This window comes from Alligator sinensis, unplaced genomic scaffold, assembly GCF_000455745.1.
Source record: "Alligator sinensis unplaced genomic scaffold, ASM45574v1 scaffold714_1, whole genome shotgun sequence".
NCBI lineage: Eukaryota > Metazoa > Chordata > Crocodylia > Alligatoridae > Alligator > Alligator sinensis.
In genome coordinates, this window is record NW_005842493.1 from 185,404 (window position 1) to 205,994 (window position 20,591).

Below are 20,591 nucleotides of genomic sequence, written 5' to 3' on the forward strand. Positions count from 1 at the left end.
TATGATAGCCTACGCTGCATCCGTTCACCCGCATCCTTCTCAGCCACGGTGTCACGATGCCACACAGTTATCACTAGGTGTCAGCACAGTTTAGCTGTGAGATAAAACATGGACAAAGTACTAGCCATAGAAGGGAAAGAACTGACCTCCTATTGCAGAGGCTTTCAAAAAGGAGGCGACTGTTCAAACAGAAATGTCTTATGGGAAAAGAGTTGAAGTGAGTCATTTACACATTTAATGACTTCCCTCTGCAGTAGGATAGAGAGCCATTCTCTGCACCTGTGTTTTCTGCGTGTGAACGGCAGCATACGGCACACGCTGTACGGTGGGCAATTTGATTTGAAACCTTGCCAGTAATGGAAGATCTTAAATTGGATCGTTTCCTATTCCCTCCATTATAACGTTCAATTGCCATATAGATTGCAATTCATTTTGATCAATTAATCCAGATGCTCTTATTCATGCAGAGTTCTCAGGAAGCGCTCTGAAGAGACAAAGAAAGGATTTGATCCAGCATCAGCTATTGAGAGCGGCAGCAACTGTAACTGAGACTAAGAGAGTTAAGACACCCAATTCCTGCGGCGTCTAACTTTATCAGAGTCCCGGCCTGCGTGATGAAGCGAGAGCAGTGGTTAAACTTTTTAGACCCGAGGCAGCTCTCTGACACTTTCAGTGATTCACCATATCAAAAAATAAATATGGAAAAATAATAGAGCAATTATTCTGTTGCAAAAAAATTGGGATGTTTCTCTTGCTAGGGTGATCTGCCCCCGCTGACTTCCTGCCCTTTGGACAGGGGGCTGGACTCGATGATCTCGTGAGGTCCCTTCCAGCCCAAATGTCTATGAAATCTATGAACTCAGAAAGACCCCAACAAATCAGAACGTTTTTAACACCGTGGATTTGTAGTAAAAATACGCTAGAACTTAAACATCATGCCTTTTTGCAAACGCTTTTGTATTCAGCATGCTTTGCAATAGCTTCTGCATACAGATTGAGGCCTGCTCTGCACATAAAATTTCGTAACCGTACTTATTCAGCGCCTCAGACAAGGGGTTACTAGGAGGCATTAGGTTTGCCGCAGTTCTGCTTTTGGACTGCGCATGTGCTAAAACTTGATAAGAAACACTAACCAACCACCAACTAAGCTCGACCTGCAAGATAAGACGTAACAATAAGGAAATTGTAATGTCGCCAATAGTTGCAGGACACGCTGAAACCCTCTGTTTATATAAGCTATAAAAGCGGAACCTCGGACACACTCGGGGTCGACTCTGCTTTGGGCGACTCAGCCCCTTTGTCGATCTGTTTGCGCAAACAATAAACTCGAGATGGACCCATCCTGCGTGTGACTCTCTCCTGGAGGTCAATTGGGCAAGCCTCCAGGGGCACGAAACTAGCCATTTGTGCAACAGATTCTTCTTTGAAATCTCTGGACTTGCCTTGTGAATCGTCTCTAGGTGCTTGCACACCGGCCAGTGCTGATACTGTGGCACAAGAATCTCAGGGCACCTGGCTGAGCCACGCTCGAGGTGCTCAGCATTGCCACTTGCGGTCACTTGGTTAACCACGCAACTCATCACCTACCGCTTGCTTTAGTCGCCGACAACCACAAACCACCCCTGTGGTTTCAGACTGCTGGGCGCGGAAGAAAACTGCAGCACCTTTCCCACCGCTGGCTAATGCGGACAAAAACGCTGCAGCAGAATGGGCTGGGCGTGGGGTGTTTCCTCTGCAGCAGGGCCTGGCCCGCTTGAGCCGACAAGGGACCTTTCCTGGAGGTAGGACAAGCCTCCTTGGCACACCTCCCAGAGGCTGCTGCTGGCTGAGCACAGGGAAGGGGACATGCTAGGCTGGGACTCGGGAGGGAGGTTGAGCTGCCGGGGCGAGCTCTGCTCCCTGCCCTCCCAGCCTGGTCCCGGGCGGGGCGGGGCCGGGCGGGCGGGCCGGCCAGGCGCCGCGGGGCGCCGCAGCTCCACCCCGCTCCTGCACGCTTGCACCTCTGGAGCCGGCTGGAAGAGCAACTGGAAACCGAAAAGATGCGGGGCTATGGAGGGGGGGCGGCTAGGAAAGCCCAGCAAAAAAAAGGCATTGCTTTCTGCTGCTGCTTCCTAAAGAAATCCCCAAAAGGCATTGCTTTCTGCTGATGCTTCCTAAAAATCCCCCCAAAAGGCATTGCTTTCTGCTGCTGCTGCTTCCTAAAGAAAGCCCCAGGGCGGGTGGAGTCCCACAAGGGAGGCGGGTTGCCAGCTCTGCTTGAATCCATTTCCAGCGTGCCCGCATGCTTGCATCGCTCTGTTGCAGATCACAGGGTGCAGACTTTAGGTTGGGAAGGCAAAGGTGCACGGCTATGGCATTTCAAAAACCCCACTGAACTAACATTTAATATTTATTTTAATGAATGACCCAGCATTTCATAGGGACTTCGTAAGATCATCCGGTCCAGCCCCCTGCCCAAGGGGCAGGATGTCAGCTGGGGTCAAAAAATCCCAAGGCACCCAAATGTTTCTTACAAGAGTCCAGAGCAGGTGCTTGCACCACCTCTGGAGGAAGTCTAGTCCAGGCCTCGGGGGCTCGGACAGTAAAGAAGGTTTTTCCTTATGTCCAGCCTCAAATGGTCTTGGAGGAGTTTGTGACCATTCGATCTTGTCATCCCTCGGGGCGCTCTGGTGAACGGGCGTTCCCCCAGATCCTGATGCACACCCCGATGTACTTAAAGGCTGACACCAGGTCACCCCTGAGCCTGTGCTTTTCCAGGCTGAAGAGTCCCATAGCTCTCAGCCTGTCTTCATAAGGCTTGTTTTCTTGCTCTCTGATCACATGCATAGCTCTCCTCTGGACTCTTTATCTCCTGAGTGACTCAGCAGTCTCCTGGAGATTTATATCCAACTCCTGGAGAATCCAGGGCAATCCTGGAGGGTTGGCAGCCCTAGCAACAGCAGGAGCATGACAGGGATGCAGCCCCAAAGTGAGCAGGCTGTGATTCTCAACCGCAAGGTCAGGGCTGAGTGACTTGCAGGGTGCGTTTGTAAGGACGCCTGGGCCTTAGTGGCCGAGTAGCAGCAGCCGGATAGACCGGAACGTGCTGTGTCGGGGAGCTGTTGTGCAGAAGCACTTGCAATGCAAATGCAGCCATTGGCACGCAACTCCACCATCCCTTTTGAGAGCCATAATAGCCAAGGCATGCATGCACACCCACCCACACCAACACAGCTTCACAGCCTGCTTGAAATACAGGTATGGCAGAGGTTTCACTAGATAACCTTTAAGGTCTTGGGAGCAAAACTCGGTAACCTCACTGGTCACCAAAACCCATGCATTTACTAAAGACGGTGATAGCTCATTAAAACTTACTGCTCCCCCTCTTCACCTCTCTGTGTATCCTCTTCCCTTGTGAACAATCTTACTCTTACAAAATGTGGGTTAACTATGTAGCAACTTATCTTTTCTTGGTCTGTAACTACTTCTGATACTTTCTTCCTCCACAGGTTTACTACTTGCTTTTCAAAAAATGAGCCTTTTTATTCATGCAATAGGGTTAAACAAAAGCATTTTTTTCCTAAATGGTATTTACCTTGCTTCTCTCCCAGACCTGAAGAAAGGCATTTGGTGCCCCAAAGCTTGCCTAACCTACCCTCCACCTACAATAAATGCCAGTAAATGATGCAATAAATGGTCCCATAAACGATATTGCTTCTTGCACATTCCTGAAATTAGTGAAACTGCTGTGCATATTGCAGTTTGTCCTCATACCTACATGCAAAATTGTATTTAAGGAAGTCATCGGTTTATTATGTGCTTTTGATACATTACTGTCCTGTGTAAGCCCTTGCAGAAGCTGACCGTGGGGTGTTTGCTAGGTGGATGGGTGGTTGCTGAGGCTGGGCACGGAGGGAAGCCATCCACGAAACCCTTTCAGAGCATGCAGCACATCTCAGTAGAGTGCCCATTTTAAAGCTTCATTATGCTTCTACACTGTGGTACATTTATTAATATGCAGTGGAGTGTTGAGAAACATAGTTGGCTCTTATCTCCAATCACTAAAGCATATCTGAATGCAATTTGCTTTGCCTTTTTTTTTTTTTTTTTATATAATTTTTAAAGCAGCTTGCTTCTGAGTTCATACAGTTCAGTGATTCACCATGGGGGGCTTGTTTATTAGCAAGAGCTACTAACTTAAAGTATTCCCTTACATGGAAATTGAGAGTAGGTTGTCTGCTGACTATGCCCCATAGGAGACCCAATCTACTGGTCACCAAAGTCCAGAAAAAATGGATGGGAATGAAGGGTGAACATTCATCAATTAGCTCAGTGAGGTCGTAGAAGTTGTACTAAAAGTATATGGAAGTGATATACCCATAAGTGATTCACCAAGCCCAAAATTTAAATCCACCTTGGTATGAGGGACCAAACAGAGGACCTTGCGCAGTGCCTCAGACAGGGCATTCGTGTCTTTGTTTCTTGTAACAATACTCAGACTTACAACTGGGTCAACATCTGTAGACAGCAATGCAAAATAGAGACATAGCAGGCGAGAGCATAAAAGCAGTATTAGCCTGGCAAAATGTCATACACTAGCAACAAAAATAAAAGCATAAAATCTTGTTTGACTAGCAATTAAGCACTATGTTTGCTGTTGGAGAATTAACCTCTTTCCTCCTTTAGCATAAAGCGAATTGCAGCCCTACAGCGCAGGGGTGCACCGATAAAGATTTTCTTGGCCGGCTGCATTCCTGGCCACGTGTGTGCTGCAGCTACGTACATGCAAGCAGCATTTATTGGTGACGTCACGGTTACACTGGTCAAAAAAATAAATAAATCGATTATTGATGGCCGATAACGTCAATTTTCCTTTTATCGGTGCCAATCCATTATGCGACCGATATATCGGCACACCTCTACTACAGAGGTTGTCTAGGAAAGTTCATATTTCCACATCCCTTCGTCTGCTCATAAAACATGGGTAGCCTTAGAAATAAAATACTCAGTGGAAACCTACTGAGTCTCGTAATTGGCCTTGGGCTTACGGACAGGGTTGGGGAAAGGGTTTTTTGTTCAGATCCAGGACTGGTTGAACAGGCCATGCCACTGGTGTACCCTTTTTCATTTGGATTGCTGTGTCTCAGCTCATTGTTTAATACCTTTCTCTGATGTCTTTAGAATTGAGTGTGGTCCGAGGCCTAGGGAGAGATGGCATCCATGTTCCAAAGCATCGGGGTATCCGTGGGCTGGAGGAAACACCAGTTACTGGCCGATGTTGATGAGAATGAAAGCCCGGTGCCGGACAAATTTAAGAAGAGGCCTTCATCAAGCTCTCTCAATACCATCCGCATGTCTTTGAGAAAACGAATGCCCTTAAAGCAGGTGGAGCTAAACCTCCATGAGAATCCCACTTGGGAAAGTCTGGAAGCAAAAGAGAAGCAACAAACTTTCCGAGCTATTACCAGAACAGCAAGAAACGCCTTTGGGACAGTGTCGCAGGTACCTACCCTTGCAACAGAATATGGATGGGAGGGAAGTCCTTACCTGTTGTCCTGTTGTTTCAACACTGCACATAGTGTGCCGCTGCCAAAGAGCACAGAGGGCTTTGTAACTGAAAATACGACTGCGTCTCATCAATGGTAAATGTTCTTTTTGCCATAGCAAAAATGGAAAATGATGCAGAGAGGAAAAATGCAAGAAGTCCTGTTTAGAAATGCTTCAGCAAAAGATCTTTCTTTTGCAATAAACAGAGAAACCCTTTTTCTCTCATACATCATATTACACAGAGGTAGCTTTTAAAATAGTAAATTATAAAAAAAAGTATAGCTAGAAGTTCCTCTAAACCCCAGGTGTTCCTCTAGTCCAGGGGCTGGCAATTATTTTGGGCAGAGGGCCGCTTACTGAGTTTTGGCAAGCCATCGAGGGCTGCATGACAGGCAGCCCAGGGCAGATTAGTATTAATTTTCTGATAATTTTAGGGGCCCCGTGGGCCGGATAGAATGGCTTGGCGGGCCGCGTCTAGCCCACGGGCCACGTTTGCCCACCCCTGCATCTAGTCCAACCCCTTGCTCTTAAAGATTTCCAAGGATGGAAAATCCACAGATCTGTCCCATGCTTAACCACCTTCAAAGTACAAAATTTCTTCCTAAAATATAACTGAAGTTTTCCTGAGTGTAATTTGAGACCATTACTCCTCGTCCTGTCCCTATGGCGAGAGAAAATAATCTATCACAATCAACTTTATAACCAGTCTTAAGGTACTTTAACACTATTATCAAATCCCACCTCAGTTTTTTGCTTCTCCAGACAAACTAATCCCATTTCCTCCAAACTTTCTTTGTAAAGCATATTTCCTAAATATCTAATAATTTCTCTCTCTCTCTCTCTCTCTCTCTCTGCTGGACTCTTTCCGATTTGTCCCTGCCTCTTTTCTGAAGTGAGTTGCCCATAACTGGACACATTACTCTCGCTGAGGCCTCACCAGCACTGATCAAAGTAAAAGAATCACTTCCCTTGACTTGCAGGTGACACTTCTGTTAATACAACCCAGCATGCTACTGGCTTTCTTTGCAACAAAGAGTAGACACCCCGGGTCATATTCTGCAGTTCTGCAGCCTCGCCAACCATTCCCCAGCCTGTATTTATGCATGCAGTTGTTCCCTCTGAACTTCAGGACTCTACCTGTCCTTCTTGAATTTCTTTTAATTAATTTCAGACCATGTCTCCAGTTCACGTATAAAATATATGGCTATTTGATAATCCTCATGTGCCTGCATTTCAGAAAATCCAGAAGTCTTGCCAGAGCCCCATGCAACCTCTAGTGACTTCTCCAGCCAGAGCCCCTGCAAGAACCAGCAGTGGCTCCAGCTCTGCCAAGAAAAGAAGCACACCCCCTCAAACTCCTTGGCGTAAGAATGGGTTATCCAGAACGGCCACCCCAGCATCTGGCCCCAGAAGTACCCCCCGATCCAGCAAGAGAGCCTCCCTCTCGTCTGGGTCTGCAAGAAGCTTCCAGGCAAAAGAATGGCGAAGCGTCTCTAACTGGCTGGGCAAAGATGCTCTCCCTCTCCGCAGATCTAGGAGAGCAGCAGCATTGAAGAGCCCTTATTCATCACCACCGCCTGCCACCGGAAAGAGGCAAGCCGCCCTCGTTTGTAATTCCTACAATTTTTTGTTGCGATTAGAGTAGCTTGCTACCACCCTATTTCCCTGAAACAAGGCAGTATTTTACATGGCTAGGAAGGTAACGAAGTTGTTGCCCCAGCTTTCAGACACACTGTTTGTGGCAGAAAACTAAGGTATAGCAACTTCATTTGGCACAAGGATGGGGAGGGCAAAGTCCATTTTTCTTTGATGGGGCGATATAAAGTACATATCATGTGATTATACCAGCTCCCGTCTCAGATAAGCAGCTTGAACCCAGAGTTTGCACTGATGCCATCTCTGACATCATTTAGACTTATTTATTTTCTTTGGCATTTCCCCGGGGCTTGGGGGTTTTTTTTTGCATATTACTATAATACCTGGGGTCGGCTCCTACTGTCTAGGCTCTGTGTAAAAGCAGAATGAAAAGACAGCCCCCCCACCTCAAAAAGTTTAATTTAAAGTGGGCAGGAAAGAAAATGAGCAGGGTGCAGTGTCTCATAAGGTAAAGAGAAACTGGCCAGTCTGACATGAGATTTGCATGACTCGTTAACGAATCCTCTGCACCTTGGCACTTCGATTCTTAAAAAGTATTAAATAGATTCCTTCCTACTCTCCACTATCTTCCTGGATATTGAAGTTAGACTCACCAGTCTGTAATTCCCCTGCCCTCTGTGATCCCTGCTTTAAAAAGGTCAGGCTATTTGTCCCTTTCCAGTCTTTTGAGACCGCACCTGAGCTCCATGGCTTCTCAAAACTAATAGCCAGTTACTCTGTTATTAACTCAGCCGGTTCCTTGAGGACTAAGATAAATCTCATCGGGCCCTGCTGTCCTTCTTGAACAAGTTTTATCCATCCATGATGGTATTCCAGTCAGCTGAACTATCCTAAATTTCAGTTATCCCAATGAGACGATTGTGTGGGCATACTGGGACTTCCAGTTCTTCCTGCTTATTCCCCAATAGCTGAGCTGGATAAGCAGCTGAATGCCCCACTACTTTTCCCTCTTTTTTGGTTAAAAACTTTTCTTGGTTAAAAACTCGATTAAGATTCACAGTATTTCCTCTTCTCAGGCCTTTATCCAGGTGAGTGGTTCTCAACCTTTTTAGATTCAAGGAACTGTGCCCGCCCACCCCCCAATAGCTTCAAGACACCACTTGGAAAATCCCAGCTTGTAGTTTTCACCCATTTTTGACTAAAGAGAAATAATAGAGCAAGTATTCCATTGCAAAAAAATGGCCACAACAGGTCCGAATGTTTTTAACTCTATAGATTCCTATTTGAAATCTCTGGATTTATTGCACCTAACAAAGCTAACATGGCGTGGCACCCCACATCACCCTTGGAAAGGATCTTAAAGCACCCCAGGGTGCCATGGCATCCTGGTTGAGGAACACTGACCTGGATCATCTTGCACTTTACTTACCTTTGGATTTTTTGTCTCCACCCCATGTTGAACCTAGTTGAAAGCCCTCCTCCCTAGGTTAGCAAAGATGCTTTCCCCCTGTCCCCTTTTGTAAGGGTGGATCCTCTTTGTGATCTGCAATCCTTTGTGGAACACCATCCCTACACGACGTCCTGTAGAAAGAGTTAAGAGCAAATTATGGCTGAAGGTTGGGTGGGGGCCATGTTTTTTCCTAGAGTCTTAAGATCTAGCAGGACAGAGCACTAGGATACATAACTAGAAAGATACAGCTGCAGTGGCAAGGGGCTGGATTCAGATAACCCAAGAGATGTGTCCCATTTGACTCTTACCGTTGAATATCTCTTTCAGGGCCTTTGAGTGCGAGTTAGAATTGGTCTCCACAGGAATTCGGCAGCTGAAGCGTCTCTCTCGGGTGTTTGACGATGCCATTGTGAGAGAGGAGAGGTAAATGAAAATTAGACACGTTTATCCCCACTGCCCAACTCTTGCTGTCCAGAGGGATAGTCCTGATAAACAGTTCACCACTTCCCATCCAGAGTTAGTGATGCTGCTAAATATAAACTAAATGATCCCGGCAGTTCATACTAAAGATGAGCGAGAGCACCAGAAGCATCTCAGCTGCAATGTAATGCGGCCTTTCTGTTTTAAAACCATCTATGTCTAGAAATCTGTAATCTGGCTTGCAGTTACTGTAAAGCCTATAATACAAATTCTCCTTACGTGCTTCCAACTGTAAAAACACAGACTTCTCCACATCAGTGGAGCCAAACTCCAATTTGCCATATGGCGGGGTCCCCCCCGCCAATGCAGTTGGCGTAGTAGCCTAAAGGGTTGCCAATAGGCAATCAGTAGAATCTCTCTCAAATTTCATGTAAATATGAGCCTGAACGCCACCTGGGAATTTGCAAGAGAAAGCACTTGAGCCGACTTAAATAATACTGAAAACAATGTATTTAAAAGTATTCGGATCCCAACAATGCCTGAGATTAATTTGGTTTGTTAAGCGCATGACTGGTTATGGTTGGTATTGCAATTTCCCCTTCGTTAGGGATTTCTCAGGCATGGGAAAGAAAACTGTAAGTGAAGACTGTGGCTTCAGTACTTCACCACATGGCAGGGAAACCTGCTGTCAAGGTACACGGTGTCCCGATTCACTCTAACTTACGTTGTCTAACTAGCTTTCAAGTTTAATGACCCTTTAAACACTCAGGGCAAAGTTCCTTTTTTTGGAGATCATCAAATTAGTGAAAGGCTAAGCAAATGTTCTTGTAACTGTTGTCCAAATCCAAAAAGATAGATGCTGCACTCTACGAGAGCCCTTCTTGCTCTGATCAAGTGTGGGCAAAAGTAGCCAAAATTCCCAAAGGTCCTATATCAATTTAATGATCATAACCATTTGAAGTTCAATAAACCCTCATTCCTAATATTCTTCCATCTGTTAGTGATATGACAGTTTCTCTCATTCGTAACTGAAGATAGTACCAGCCAGGTAAAGTTGTTCTTCAGCTTGCTTTGAGTATGCTTGCTTCACTTGCATGCATCTGAATGAATGGAGGAAAACTGCCGTTTTGGGCGAGAAGGACAAACCATCCCTTCTTTCCTCACGTTCACCAGCGCCAGGTCTCTCCCTCGGCTGCGGTGATCTACCATGCAGCCATCAACCCCAATCAGCCTCTGGTAGACTGGAGGCCACGTCAGAACTTCAGTTGGACTTCTGTGCAAAACGGCTGTTTTTCTCACCGAAGCCCAGAAAATATTCTGGTTACTAATATTTTGTCACGTGACTTCAGTTCTCACCGGTTACTAACTAAGACTACAGCATGACAGAACAAAATGTTACCGTGACTTGCCTACTTTCATTGTGTGTTCTTCACCCTTCTTAATATCTCACTGTTACGACAAAGCTACTTGGGGGACAGTAGTTGACATCTGTATTGCTGGCGTTAGAGGCAGCAATTGCACCTAAGTGGATGTAGAGCAGGCAACATTTCTCCACTGTAAATTTCTAAAACATTGTGTTTAGTGTCAATTCACTGAACCTTCCCGTTAATAAATTTGCTATGGGAACTCCTTAAATGCGAGAATTATCTTCACCGGCTGCTGCACAGGTTTGTACTCCGGATTTTTATTTCAGGGGAAAAGAGGGTGTTAGCATCTACCATTGTGTTCCTATACCCACTCTTGCGACAAATACCGTATTGAGCTTGCATGTGCAAAATCACATGAAAAGGTGGAATTTTCATCATTTAAATTATGAGCGATTTGGCAAGCATCCTACACCATTAACTAGGATAGTTGCTATTACATTATAGTAATGCAGTTTACTTTAGGTGTATGCCCCGGTTCTGTTCCTTACTGATTCGTCAATCTTCAGTGCTTATGGGTTTAATATTTAACTTATTGAGAAAAGCTTTTGCCACCCCCTTAAACTACCTTTCCATCTCCAGTATCTGTAACTTTCTTTTCAAGTGGGGCCCACTTATCCAAGGCCCCCTTAGATTTAAAGAGCAGTCTTGTATATAAACTTACATTTCCCAGCTGCCTGATTCTCCGCAAAACAAGCAATGATGTAAAACCAAAGTGCACACGATCACGTGTCTCAGACATTTGTAAAGTCAGGAATTGGACTGCGCCCATTAGTGTTCCTGGTAATTAGCTTATTATACTGCTTGATTTGCTGCTGTTGTTGGCCATATAGCTGCAAGTAAAAAAAGCCTTTTCATGACTCAGTCGTACTTTCTTGTATTCAGACCCCTGTTTAATACACAAAGCATGCTTTCTTCCTTCTGTGCTGCTGCCTTCTGCCAGCTTTCCAGCAGTTGGTTGTGCAGCATATACACATTACTTAACCGTAGTAATTATTTTGTATTAACAGCCCTCCTTTTTTTTCCCCCCCCCTTCTCTACAGAAAACAGGCAATATCAAATTATCATCATCTAATGGCACAAAACTTGAAGTCCCTACGTCATTCTCGGAAACTCTCTCAGTCTTTCAGGAGGCGCATGAAGAGGCTCCACCAAGCAATAGGCACTCGGACTGAGATGGCTTTACGTAGTTTTAGCAACTTGTGATCATGTGAAGGGTTAACTCAGCATGCGATTCAGAGGGTTGCCTTTTCAATGTCTTCTGTGTTTGGATTTAACTAACTAGACTTTATTAACTGTGTATCATTCCTTCCAAATCATGACAAAGCATCTCAGATCTTTCCTTCTTTGGTTTCTCTGTCCAAGCAGGCAGAGATTATATTCATTAACCTAATACAGGGCAGCCCATTATATGATGCTGCCACAGTGGAAAAGCAATTTGAACTTGACCTCTGCATTTCAAAATGGGTGAGGCGTGGGGTCCCATCAGTATCCCCCAAAGCACAGCTCTGCTTCTGCGAGGCCTCGGCAAAACTATAACACTGTTTTCATGAAGATACCTGCCTCCTATTAGAGGATGTTGTGGATGAATGTTTCCACAGAGCTTTGGGCATAAAAACACCATTGGTGCTTAAGTCTTATTTTCAAAAGTGACTTGGGTCACTGCTATCTTAGGTCCTTTTGAAAACACTGACTGACTTCAGTTTCCCTCGTTGCTAGAAATAACTAAGAACTATGGGATTCTGTTTGAGTTACTCCAGATTGACCCTGGATCAACCAAGACTCAGTCTGGCCCCACCTTTCATCTCAAGTAGCTTGACTCTGAACTCCATGCTGGCTCCAATGCTCGATTTCTTGCATGCTGCTGCTACTACAACTTGGATCCTAACAGCTGACATAAATACTGCGCTTGCAAATTGGGAGTGCTTGTGGCTCCTGCACACAACTGAAGGCAATTTTAAGGTGGTTTCAAAAGCTCAAGTAACACTAAGTCCTATTTAATTAGCAGGTAGTTTAAACATCTAATATTTTACCCCTTTTTTTAAACTAACAAGTTAATTTTGACAACCATCGTATACGATAGGCTGTATAAGCTAGGCAAGCTAAGCTTAGCAAAATTAACATTTTCTAACATTTTAACAAGTGAAGGAAACTTCCATATTCTAAAATTCAACGTCAATGCTGCTGCTTCAGGCAGCATCTTTTCCTCCCAGTATTCTCTGGGAGAAGGAGATAGACACAGTGGTGCTTATTACTTCTAAAAAAATAAGATCTGTTACTGTTGTTAAATTGCAGGCTAAGTATGAATCCTGTTTCCATTTTCTGAATAATTTGAAAACAAAATTTTAGTGAAAATGAAGCAGCCCATAGTCTAGCAACTAAATCCGAATGTGCAAGCGCTCACGTGTGCAAATCCTTTTCTTGCCCGTTGCCAAACCAGATTTCTTGAAGACGTTACTGTTTTGAAAGGGTGAGTGCATTTTGAACACCAGGCTCTAGCTCCCGTTCAAATACGGATAAAACTGGGACAACCCTTTCAGCATTTTACGGCCCACGGAAAGCTTTTATAGAAAGAAAAAGGCTAGAAGTAATACAGCACCTGTTCTGTATCGAGTAACTTCCACTTGTATGTATTGATATATTAAAAAGAAACAACCTTGACAAGGGTTTTCATAAGTTGCGTCTCGTTGCAAAATGTTTTTGAAGCACCTATCTCTTGCCCCTTGCAAAAATCCTCACCCTTCAACTTCTGCTCATCTTTTAGTTGGGAGTTAGGTGTTTATCCGCATGCTTTCATTTCTACGCTGCTTCAGATGAAGCTCTAGTTCTCTGGCAGGTACCAAGTCCAACATGCTAGTGTTCACCATTCCCGTACAATGGCATGACGGCCGTTGCAAGCAGGTTGCTACGCTCGATGGCTTTCATGGGACAGCCAGGCGACGGGGCAGCTTACCCATACTGCTATAAAGAAAAGTCCACAAGCCTAGTCACTTAAAGGCAAAGAAGGTTTTTATTTGAGTGACTAACTTTTTATAAGATTTTAAAAACCAGCTCACATCAAAATCTAGACCAGTTGTAAAAATCTTACTCCTGTAGTTCATGTTTTAAGAAATTCATTATTATACATTTTTAAATCTTTACAAGGCAGCCATAAGAAATATAAACATTTTGTCACCATATATAACCTTCCCACTGACAAACAATATTTAAAAGTATACACTTATTAAAACTGTAGACTCAAAGACCATGTACAATTTCAAGTCTCCTCACAGGAATTGTTATAAGTAGACTTTTTTTCCCCACATAAATAGAAAAATAAGTATGCATTAGGGTTGGGGTTCTGCCATGGGACTGCCATTCCTGACCCTTTGGGGATCCTATTGAAAAGCAACTATCTTCCCGTTCTTTAAAGCTTGTGATTTGTCTTACCTGTCTCAACTTGCTAATCTTCACAACTCCTTGTAGTGTTGCATTGTAACGTACTTATGTCTGTCCCTCCCCCAAGATCTATTGTTAAGGAAGATGAGGTTTAATTGTCAAACTGTTCCATCTGTTCCCAAAAGCACGCCCGGTTTTTAAAAGTATGTGGTAGTTTTTTAAACAAAATTAGGGGCTGCATCATCATCCCCTGCTGTAGACCTTACCCCTAAAGGTGAGTGCCAGCTCCAATAATTTCAACCCCAAAGTCCCTTTCCTTGTTCAGAGCAGAAGCTCTCGCTGCTCTGCGCAGCATCTGCACACCCTCACTCCCGAGAAGCGACTCACTTCCCCTTCCAAAACAGGTGCAATCTTAATTCACCTTTAAAGCTTGGGTTTTATGTCTGGTCAGCAGCTTGAATTGAAATCTTGAACCTGTTTCAGTTCGCAGCTCTGAGATCCCCGTCTTCATCGTTCTCACTCAAGCTAAGAACACGCCTTTTTGCTTGTTCGCAGTACAGATACAACCTGCAAGGAGGGACTGCTGGGGATCAAGCTATGCCTTCCATGCTGGCTGAGATGAGAAAGCAAGCAGCCGAAGAGCAGCTCTTGATACCTGTGTATTAAGGGGATCTAACCCTGTACCAGGCTGAAGAGAAACAGTGATCCCAACTTTGTCACACCCCCATGCCCCCTAAAAAGGGGGAAAAAAATCAATACAAATTCTATGATTTCAGTCTTCATTTTAATTCTCTGCAGTAGAAAAAAAAAAAAAAAACAGCTAGAGGATGACTTTACCCCTCCATTTAAAACTATAGCCTCAGATACTGAGCAATTCATCTTACTAAAGCAGATAAAAGACATTTGAAGCACCAAAAAAAATGCTGTTTATTCACTACTTACCTTCCTGTGCTGTGGAAATCTTGTTCTTTAACACATTTTACTCAAAGGCTTTTAAGCGCTTCTACTTACCCTAGTTTTGTAAGAAAAGAAGCCCACAAATCTAAATTGTGGCCAAATTTAAGACAGGTGGCCATTTGAGAAGCCAATGGAACATACAATTTTTGTTCTTTTGCTTTAAAAAAAAAAAATCAATGCAAGCTTCATGCTAGTAGTAGATATTTAGCTACTTCGGGTTTTTTCACTTTTCACTTGATTGGAACATTTCTTGCAAGGTAGAAGCAGCTTGCTTTTCTGAATAGCCACAGGCAAGGAACACCTTTCATGTTATCTGAGCCTTTCAAGAATGAGGTGCCTTTAAGATGAGTGTAGACGTCTTGGCCAATACTGCTTCGCAGAATCAACGGCTTAAGCTTAGGGTTTTGTTTTGCTCAATTTATTGCTTGTCCTAGCCTCCCTTGCAATTTGGGAAATAAGGTGGCCCTCGACTTTTTCCATACGGCCTTTCCCTGTCTGAACTTCCCTGTTTGAAAAGGCTGCGATGTGCGGTAAGTAGCTGGAGAACGTGTCTGTGTCGTTTGTAATCGCTAATGCTCTTGTTCCCACCTCGACAGATCACAATGGCAGTTGACTCATGAACCCCAGGGAGCGAGAAGAACAGTGAATGCTGTGCAGTTCTCACACCTAACAAAATAGTATGCTGGATAGATATAAAACATGCCACAGAATTAAACGAGAATACTTTGGTCAAGCAAGATTTTGTTCCAAGAGCACTAGTATAGGCAAACATTTTTTTGAACATTTCTTATTGAAATAATAAGCAAATTTGGATTTACATTACTACTCATGTCTGGAATATTTTGCACTCTTTTACAATGCTACCTTTTTCAAACTTGTCTAACAGGACAACAAAACTGAACAAACAGCAATTGTAAAAAACGCGTATTGGTTACAAATTTGCTGTGAAAGCTGTACCAAAACGTCACATAGGGTGGCTATGAATTCAGTAAACACGCGCACACAACACACACCACAGTTGTGAAGGTGTCTTTTCACAATATCTCATGTAACAGTCCACCACTGCTATTAAATCACTGCCATTTTTTTACAGTAATAAAAAAAATGGATCCCACATCAACAGGGCAGAGAAATAAGTGCTCCCAGTCTCAGCGTTACTTGTGCATGGATCTTTAACTCCTCCTCAGGAGTATTCATTTAGCATTTTACATTTCCAATGACTCCCCCTCAATTTAGCAAGCTCAAAAAGATTGATTTTCCATGCTGTTCAGTCTGGAGGGACTAAACAGCTGAAATTTAGGGAGGCCAGTGTGCATACTTGAACCCCCAAAACTTCCCTTGGTGTTCACTAAATACTCAAGCCCTCTGAATTCTGAATCCAGGACAGTTTGGGTGTCCAAACAATGCAGAGATGATGACTTCTCATAACTTGATGCAAACAAGAAGATAACCAAACCCAACTGAAACAGACTTTTTAAAGCATTGATCCCCCATGCTGAAAGCCTCAGCAAAATTCATTGAAGGCTTAAAGCAAATTCTAAAATTCCAGTCGACTTGTCTACATCTCTGGACCACGGCAAGGAAGATATTGTAGATAAAGTATCTTGCCAAATATTTACCTCTAAACAATTTAAACAGCGAGCAAGTATTGAAGATTATACTGTTGAATTAACAGTCAGGCCTGGCCAGCGTCCGACAAAATACCTAACGATGTTGGCAAGTACAGTACCTGGGTTCCCAAATTTCTCCTGCCATAAGATAGCTGTTTGTAGCCCTGGCTGGTTGTGAGATATTCAGACCCAAAAGTCATATTCTGTTTACATTCTTCATACTACCAGCCTGATTGAACTTCTGACACTATTTTAGAGGCAATTAGCCAAAGTTAAAACAACAACAACAACAAAAAAGTCATCTGAAATTCAGGAACAACCAGGTTCTGACTGGTACGAAGCACTGACCTTTAACTGGACCGCTGTGAGATGGTTTGCAAAGGTGAAAGAGCAGTGATCCAAAGGTAAGCCTTTCAATCCCTGAGCAATAAGTAGTGCTGGAATTATGCAAAGGCCACATGAGTGCTAGTATCTCTCATGAAACCAAGTGAAGGGAGTTATTCTCAGCTTAATTTTAATACTGTATATAGCAATATTAGAAAGTTAATATTCTTATCACATACACAAACTAGCACTTATTTCACTGCTTTATATTATAACACTGTTAAGTTGGCATGACAGTGGCTGTAAGGAGACCCAGGTACTAAGGAAAAATTCAGGTTAAAAATACAGAGCTTTTGTGGTTACCAGTGAAAGCAGGGGACGAGACTCAATGACCTAAGAAGGTCCTTTCCAGTCCTGTGTTGAAACCCATTTCCCTTAAGGATGGATGCAGTTCCGATTAGGTCCCTTTCTGGAAGTGGGTTTTCCCTACTGAAATACGTATACGGGAGAATACACTTGGGAGACCCGTGGCTGGTAGAGGTAGACATTTAGCTGAAGCGACAATAGCTCTAAATTGCACAGCAGGCACAATAATTACCAGCAGTATACAGGCTGTATCACACACAACTGCTTAAAAATGTAATTTCAAAGTAAGCAATCAGTGTCACCTTTAGATCTTCCCAAGAGATTTCAAATTTGCCTATCAAGTCCCTCCTTGTTAAATACTATGCTCATTTACCTGTTAAACTTGGCAAATAGAAGCAAGCTGGAAAACACCGTGTCCTATGGAGTCTATAAAAAAAGACCTAAAACCAGCCGTAAGCCCATCGCAGCAACAGATGAATAAAATTGTTGCAAGACCAGGAAGCCAGGAACTGGCTAAATGTTTCAAGCCATTACTGGCCAGAGCTTTAGATCACTGTTGTAAAGTCCCACTTTTTACTCTATGTGCTCAGGGCATTTCTGTTGGTACCAGTTAGAACAGAGGTATCTGATAGATAAGAAGCATGGAATTAGCATCAAACATGCATCTTTGTTACTTACTTTTCTTTTTCCTAGAGCAGCGGCAGTGCGCACCAAATTCATCAATAGGATCAATCAGCCGTGGCTCCACTAAAGGTGTGCAGAACCGGGCACGCTACACTAGCAGCAAAATTTAGCACAGGGAATTGGATTTTGCTCTACCTTCTACTCTGCACAGTTTCAACCTGGTTGCAGAGAATGGGAAATCAGATGAGGGAAGGTGCAGACTGATCAAAAGCACGCACATGGGGCAAAGACAACACAGAGTAACCATTTAAAGTGCTGTGTGTTAGTAGACCTGTTAACACTCGTTAAAGAGACATTTGTAAACTAAAAACCACACTGAGCATAGTTCCTGCAGATAGTACATTTGGCTTTTATATCCAAATGACTTGGAACCAAAGGTGTTAAGCAAAGGGCGCAAATAAAATAGTCCCCATAATCAAAGTGTTTGGCTGTAATTAGCACAAGCTTGCAAAACAATGAGTTTCTTCATTTGATTTTTGTAATTCCTGTTAACTATAACTTTGCCTGAGCATGGATTTTGAAATCAAATTACGTTTTATGTATGTGATTTTTTTTTAAAGGAAGTGTAAAGCTATCAAGTTGGGTGGCATTCCAAATAGGTGGTAACTTAACCATTGCTGCCAAATAGTAAGATGAAGGAAATAACCTATGCTGTTCTACCTATAGAGGTGACTTCCTGCCTTCTAAGACCAGAAACACCTGTCTAAGCCTGCAAAACTCAGAGTTTTTGGTGTCTGGGGAATATAAATTTCCTCTGCAGCCTCATGGTAGCTTCCTTTAGCATTCTCTGTCCTTACCCTACACTTACCAATGAAGCTCTTTTGAGCTTGTTTCCAGTTTGGCTCCAAGACGAAGAACATTTCAGAACAAGCACGAAAAACGCCCTGCATTGCCTGTGCAGTCTCCCAAACCTGTTTTGAATCCTCTGTTTTTCCTGAGCAGTTACAACTTTGGTACAGATATGGAAACATGCTTAAATTTGAGCCCAATCCTGAAAAATCTCTAATTGAGTGAGGAGGCCCGCACGGAATTTGGAGTCGTCAGCAGGTCTCGTCAGAGAGAATTTGTAGATTCTGGATTTTTGCATCCATCCAATATGCATCTGTGAAACATTCACAAGTCAGGCAAGTTGTGCCAATTACCTCCAATTGATCCTTTTAGGGGAGCTGAGAAAATCTAAATAGATTTTGCAGATCACTGGATGACAGCTACTTCTAATGGGTGCCTACAGTTTCATAGCATCTCATTTTTTAAAACCGAAATGCTGGTAGGCATTTTAAACCCTGCAGTCTATCTAATATAATAGTTGCTTTGAAGAGGAGTGAAAAGGGAAAAAATGTTGCTGAATTACATAGGCAATTGAATCACTTCTTTTTCTGTCCGCTGTAAGATTTTGGAAAAAAATCACTTAAAAATCAGATTGCCTTAGTTCTAGAGCCCCTCTAGCGTAGAGGTTTCTTTAGCTTACCTCCTTAGGATCCATGTGTCATACTGAAATGGTCAAACTCACCTCCTTGCTTTGAAGCAGGTCACACATATTGGTACAGTCACCAAGTTCCACGAAAACAGTTACACTTTGCACATTGCTTTTTATATAGCAATGTTAACTGGGCTTCAAAGTGCAGAGAGGCAATGGATTTCTACCGTGAAGCATTGATGATTTTGTTCGTAAGTGGATTTCTCCAGCGTTTTGTTTTTACACCTAGCTACCTCACTCCAAAGGTGTGTAGATCAGAGACAGGGTTAGTGCATGTTCACCAACATGGTCAACCAAAAGAAATCTTGGGTTTAAGGCACCCAAAGAGTTTTGCTGTGCAAATCCCAATTACCCATTATTCTGCTTCACTTCTCCTTCTGTTTGTATTCCTTTTTCTCCAAAGTAAAGCAGAAGTACATACAGCCATTTGTGTTTTAAAATGTAAACCTCTTTTTGACTTAGGTGACTTATTATGCTCATTTAGGTGCAACTAATTAATTGGTATTATAGTCCTTTAAGTATCTTCCATTCGGTGAAACCAACCTGTGGCAACTGTCCCCTTATTGCACATTTTATAACATATCTTGTAACAACTTCCCCCCCTCAAACAAACCAAACCGAAGATATATATTTTTGTGATTTTGATGTTCTAAGCACTTGCGATCTTTCAGATCTGGTTTCTTGATAAGTATGGTGAGAGGAACAGATGGAAAGTTCCCAGCTTGGTTAAAGGAGGCAGATACAAGAACAGGGATGGCTCTGGAGTACCAGGTCTTCCCCCTACCTCTTATGTTGAAGCTGCCTAAGTACTATCTTCAAGGCATGCCTACAGGGTTACAGGAGCGTGCCCAAGAAATACGCCTCAAAGCTTCCTATGGCACAGACTCAAATTTATGAACTCCACCTCGAACCCACGCTATGGGGGGAAGATGCCGGTCATGGTCCTTGTCCGATTCGGGCTGGCTCTGGGCACGCTCTGGTTTGGGGTTGGATGAAGGTGGGTCGGGTTGCTGTACAGACATAGTCCTGCGTAGGTGATTCCTTTTGCGCAGAAATTCAGGCTGGGAGTGCAGGCCAAAGCTGCCTTTCCTCAAGATCATCCGGGAGTTGTTCTTCTTAGGCCGGGAATGGAGAGTGAATTCCAGCAAAGCTAAGTGGGCTGCGTAACCTTCACTGAGGAACTAAAAAAAAAGAGGAGTTGAGAGGATAGCGTGCATTACTGATAGTTAACCAGGCTCCATACTCAGAGACAGGTTCCCAGCAAATACCTTGGAGCTTGGAAAGCATTTGGCCCACTGTGGCTGTCATACTGGCTGAAGCACGGACATTGCTAACTGGCTAGTCAGAGCCACCTCCTTTCTGGAGCAGATGCTAATGGC

The 20,591-nt window shown here is 43.6% G+C and overlaps 2 protein-coding genes across 5 annotated transcripts in view; one reads left to right on the top strand and one right to left on the bottom strand.

Moving 5' to 3' along the window:
• The first annotated feature begins 1,632 nt into the window (after positions 1 to 1,632).
• On the top strand, positions 1,633 to 13,075 carry PIMREG (PICALM interacting mitotic regulator). Its single transcript, XM_025212937.1, has 5 exons — positions 1,633 to 1,781; positions 5,161 to 5,481; positions 6,764 to 7,119; positions 8,900 to 8,995; positions 11,460 to 13,075. Exons 2-5 carry the CDS (start codon positions 5,191 to 5,193, stop codon positions 11,620 to 11,622), a joined length of 906 nt encoding a protein of 301 aa, XP_025068722.1. The 5' UTR covers positions 1,633 to 1,781; positions 5,161 to 5,190; the 3' UTR covers positions 11,623 to 13,075.
• Positions 13,076 to 13,364: 289 nt separating this feature from the next.
• PITPNM3 (PITPNM family member 3) overlaps positions 13,365 to 20,591 on the bottom strand; it is a 272,469-nt gene continuing 265,242 nt past the window's right edge. For all 4 annotated transcript variants that reach the window (XM_025212941.1, XM_014523475.2, XM_025212939.1 and 1 more), the window contains one exon: positions 13,365 to 20,393. In XM_025212941.1, the coding sequence (XP_025068726.1) occupies positions 20,085 to 20,393 (309 nt within the window). In that variant the 3' untranslated portion in view covers positions 13,365 to 20,084. The remainder of the gene's footprint in view (positions 20,394 to 20,591) is intronic.

Coding starts and splice junctions, on each gene's coding strand:
- PIMREG (XM_025212937.1), top strand. CDS start 5,191: ATGGCATCCATGTTCCAAAGCATCGGGGTATCCGTGGGCTGGAGGAAA. Junction 5,482..6,763: donor CCTTTGGGACAGTGTCGCAG/GTACCTACCCTT, acceptor CCTGCATTTCAG/AAAATCCAGAAGTCTTGCCA. Junction 7,120..8,899: donor CCGCCTGCCACCGGAAAGAG/GCAAGCCGCCCT, acceptor TATCTCTTTCAG/GGCCTTTGAGTGCGAGTTAG.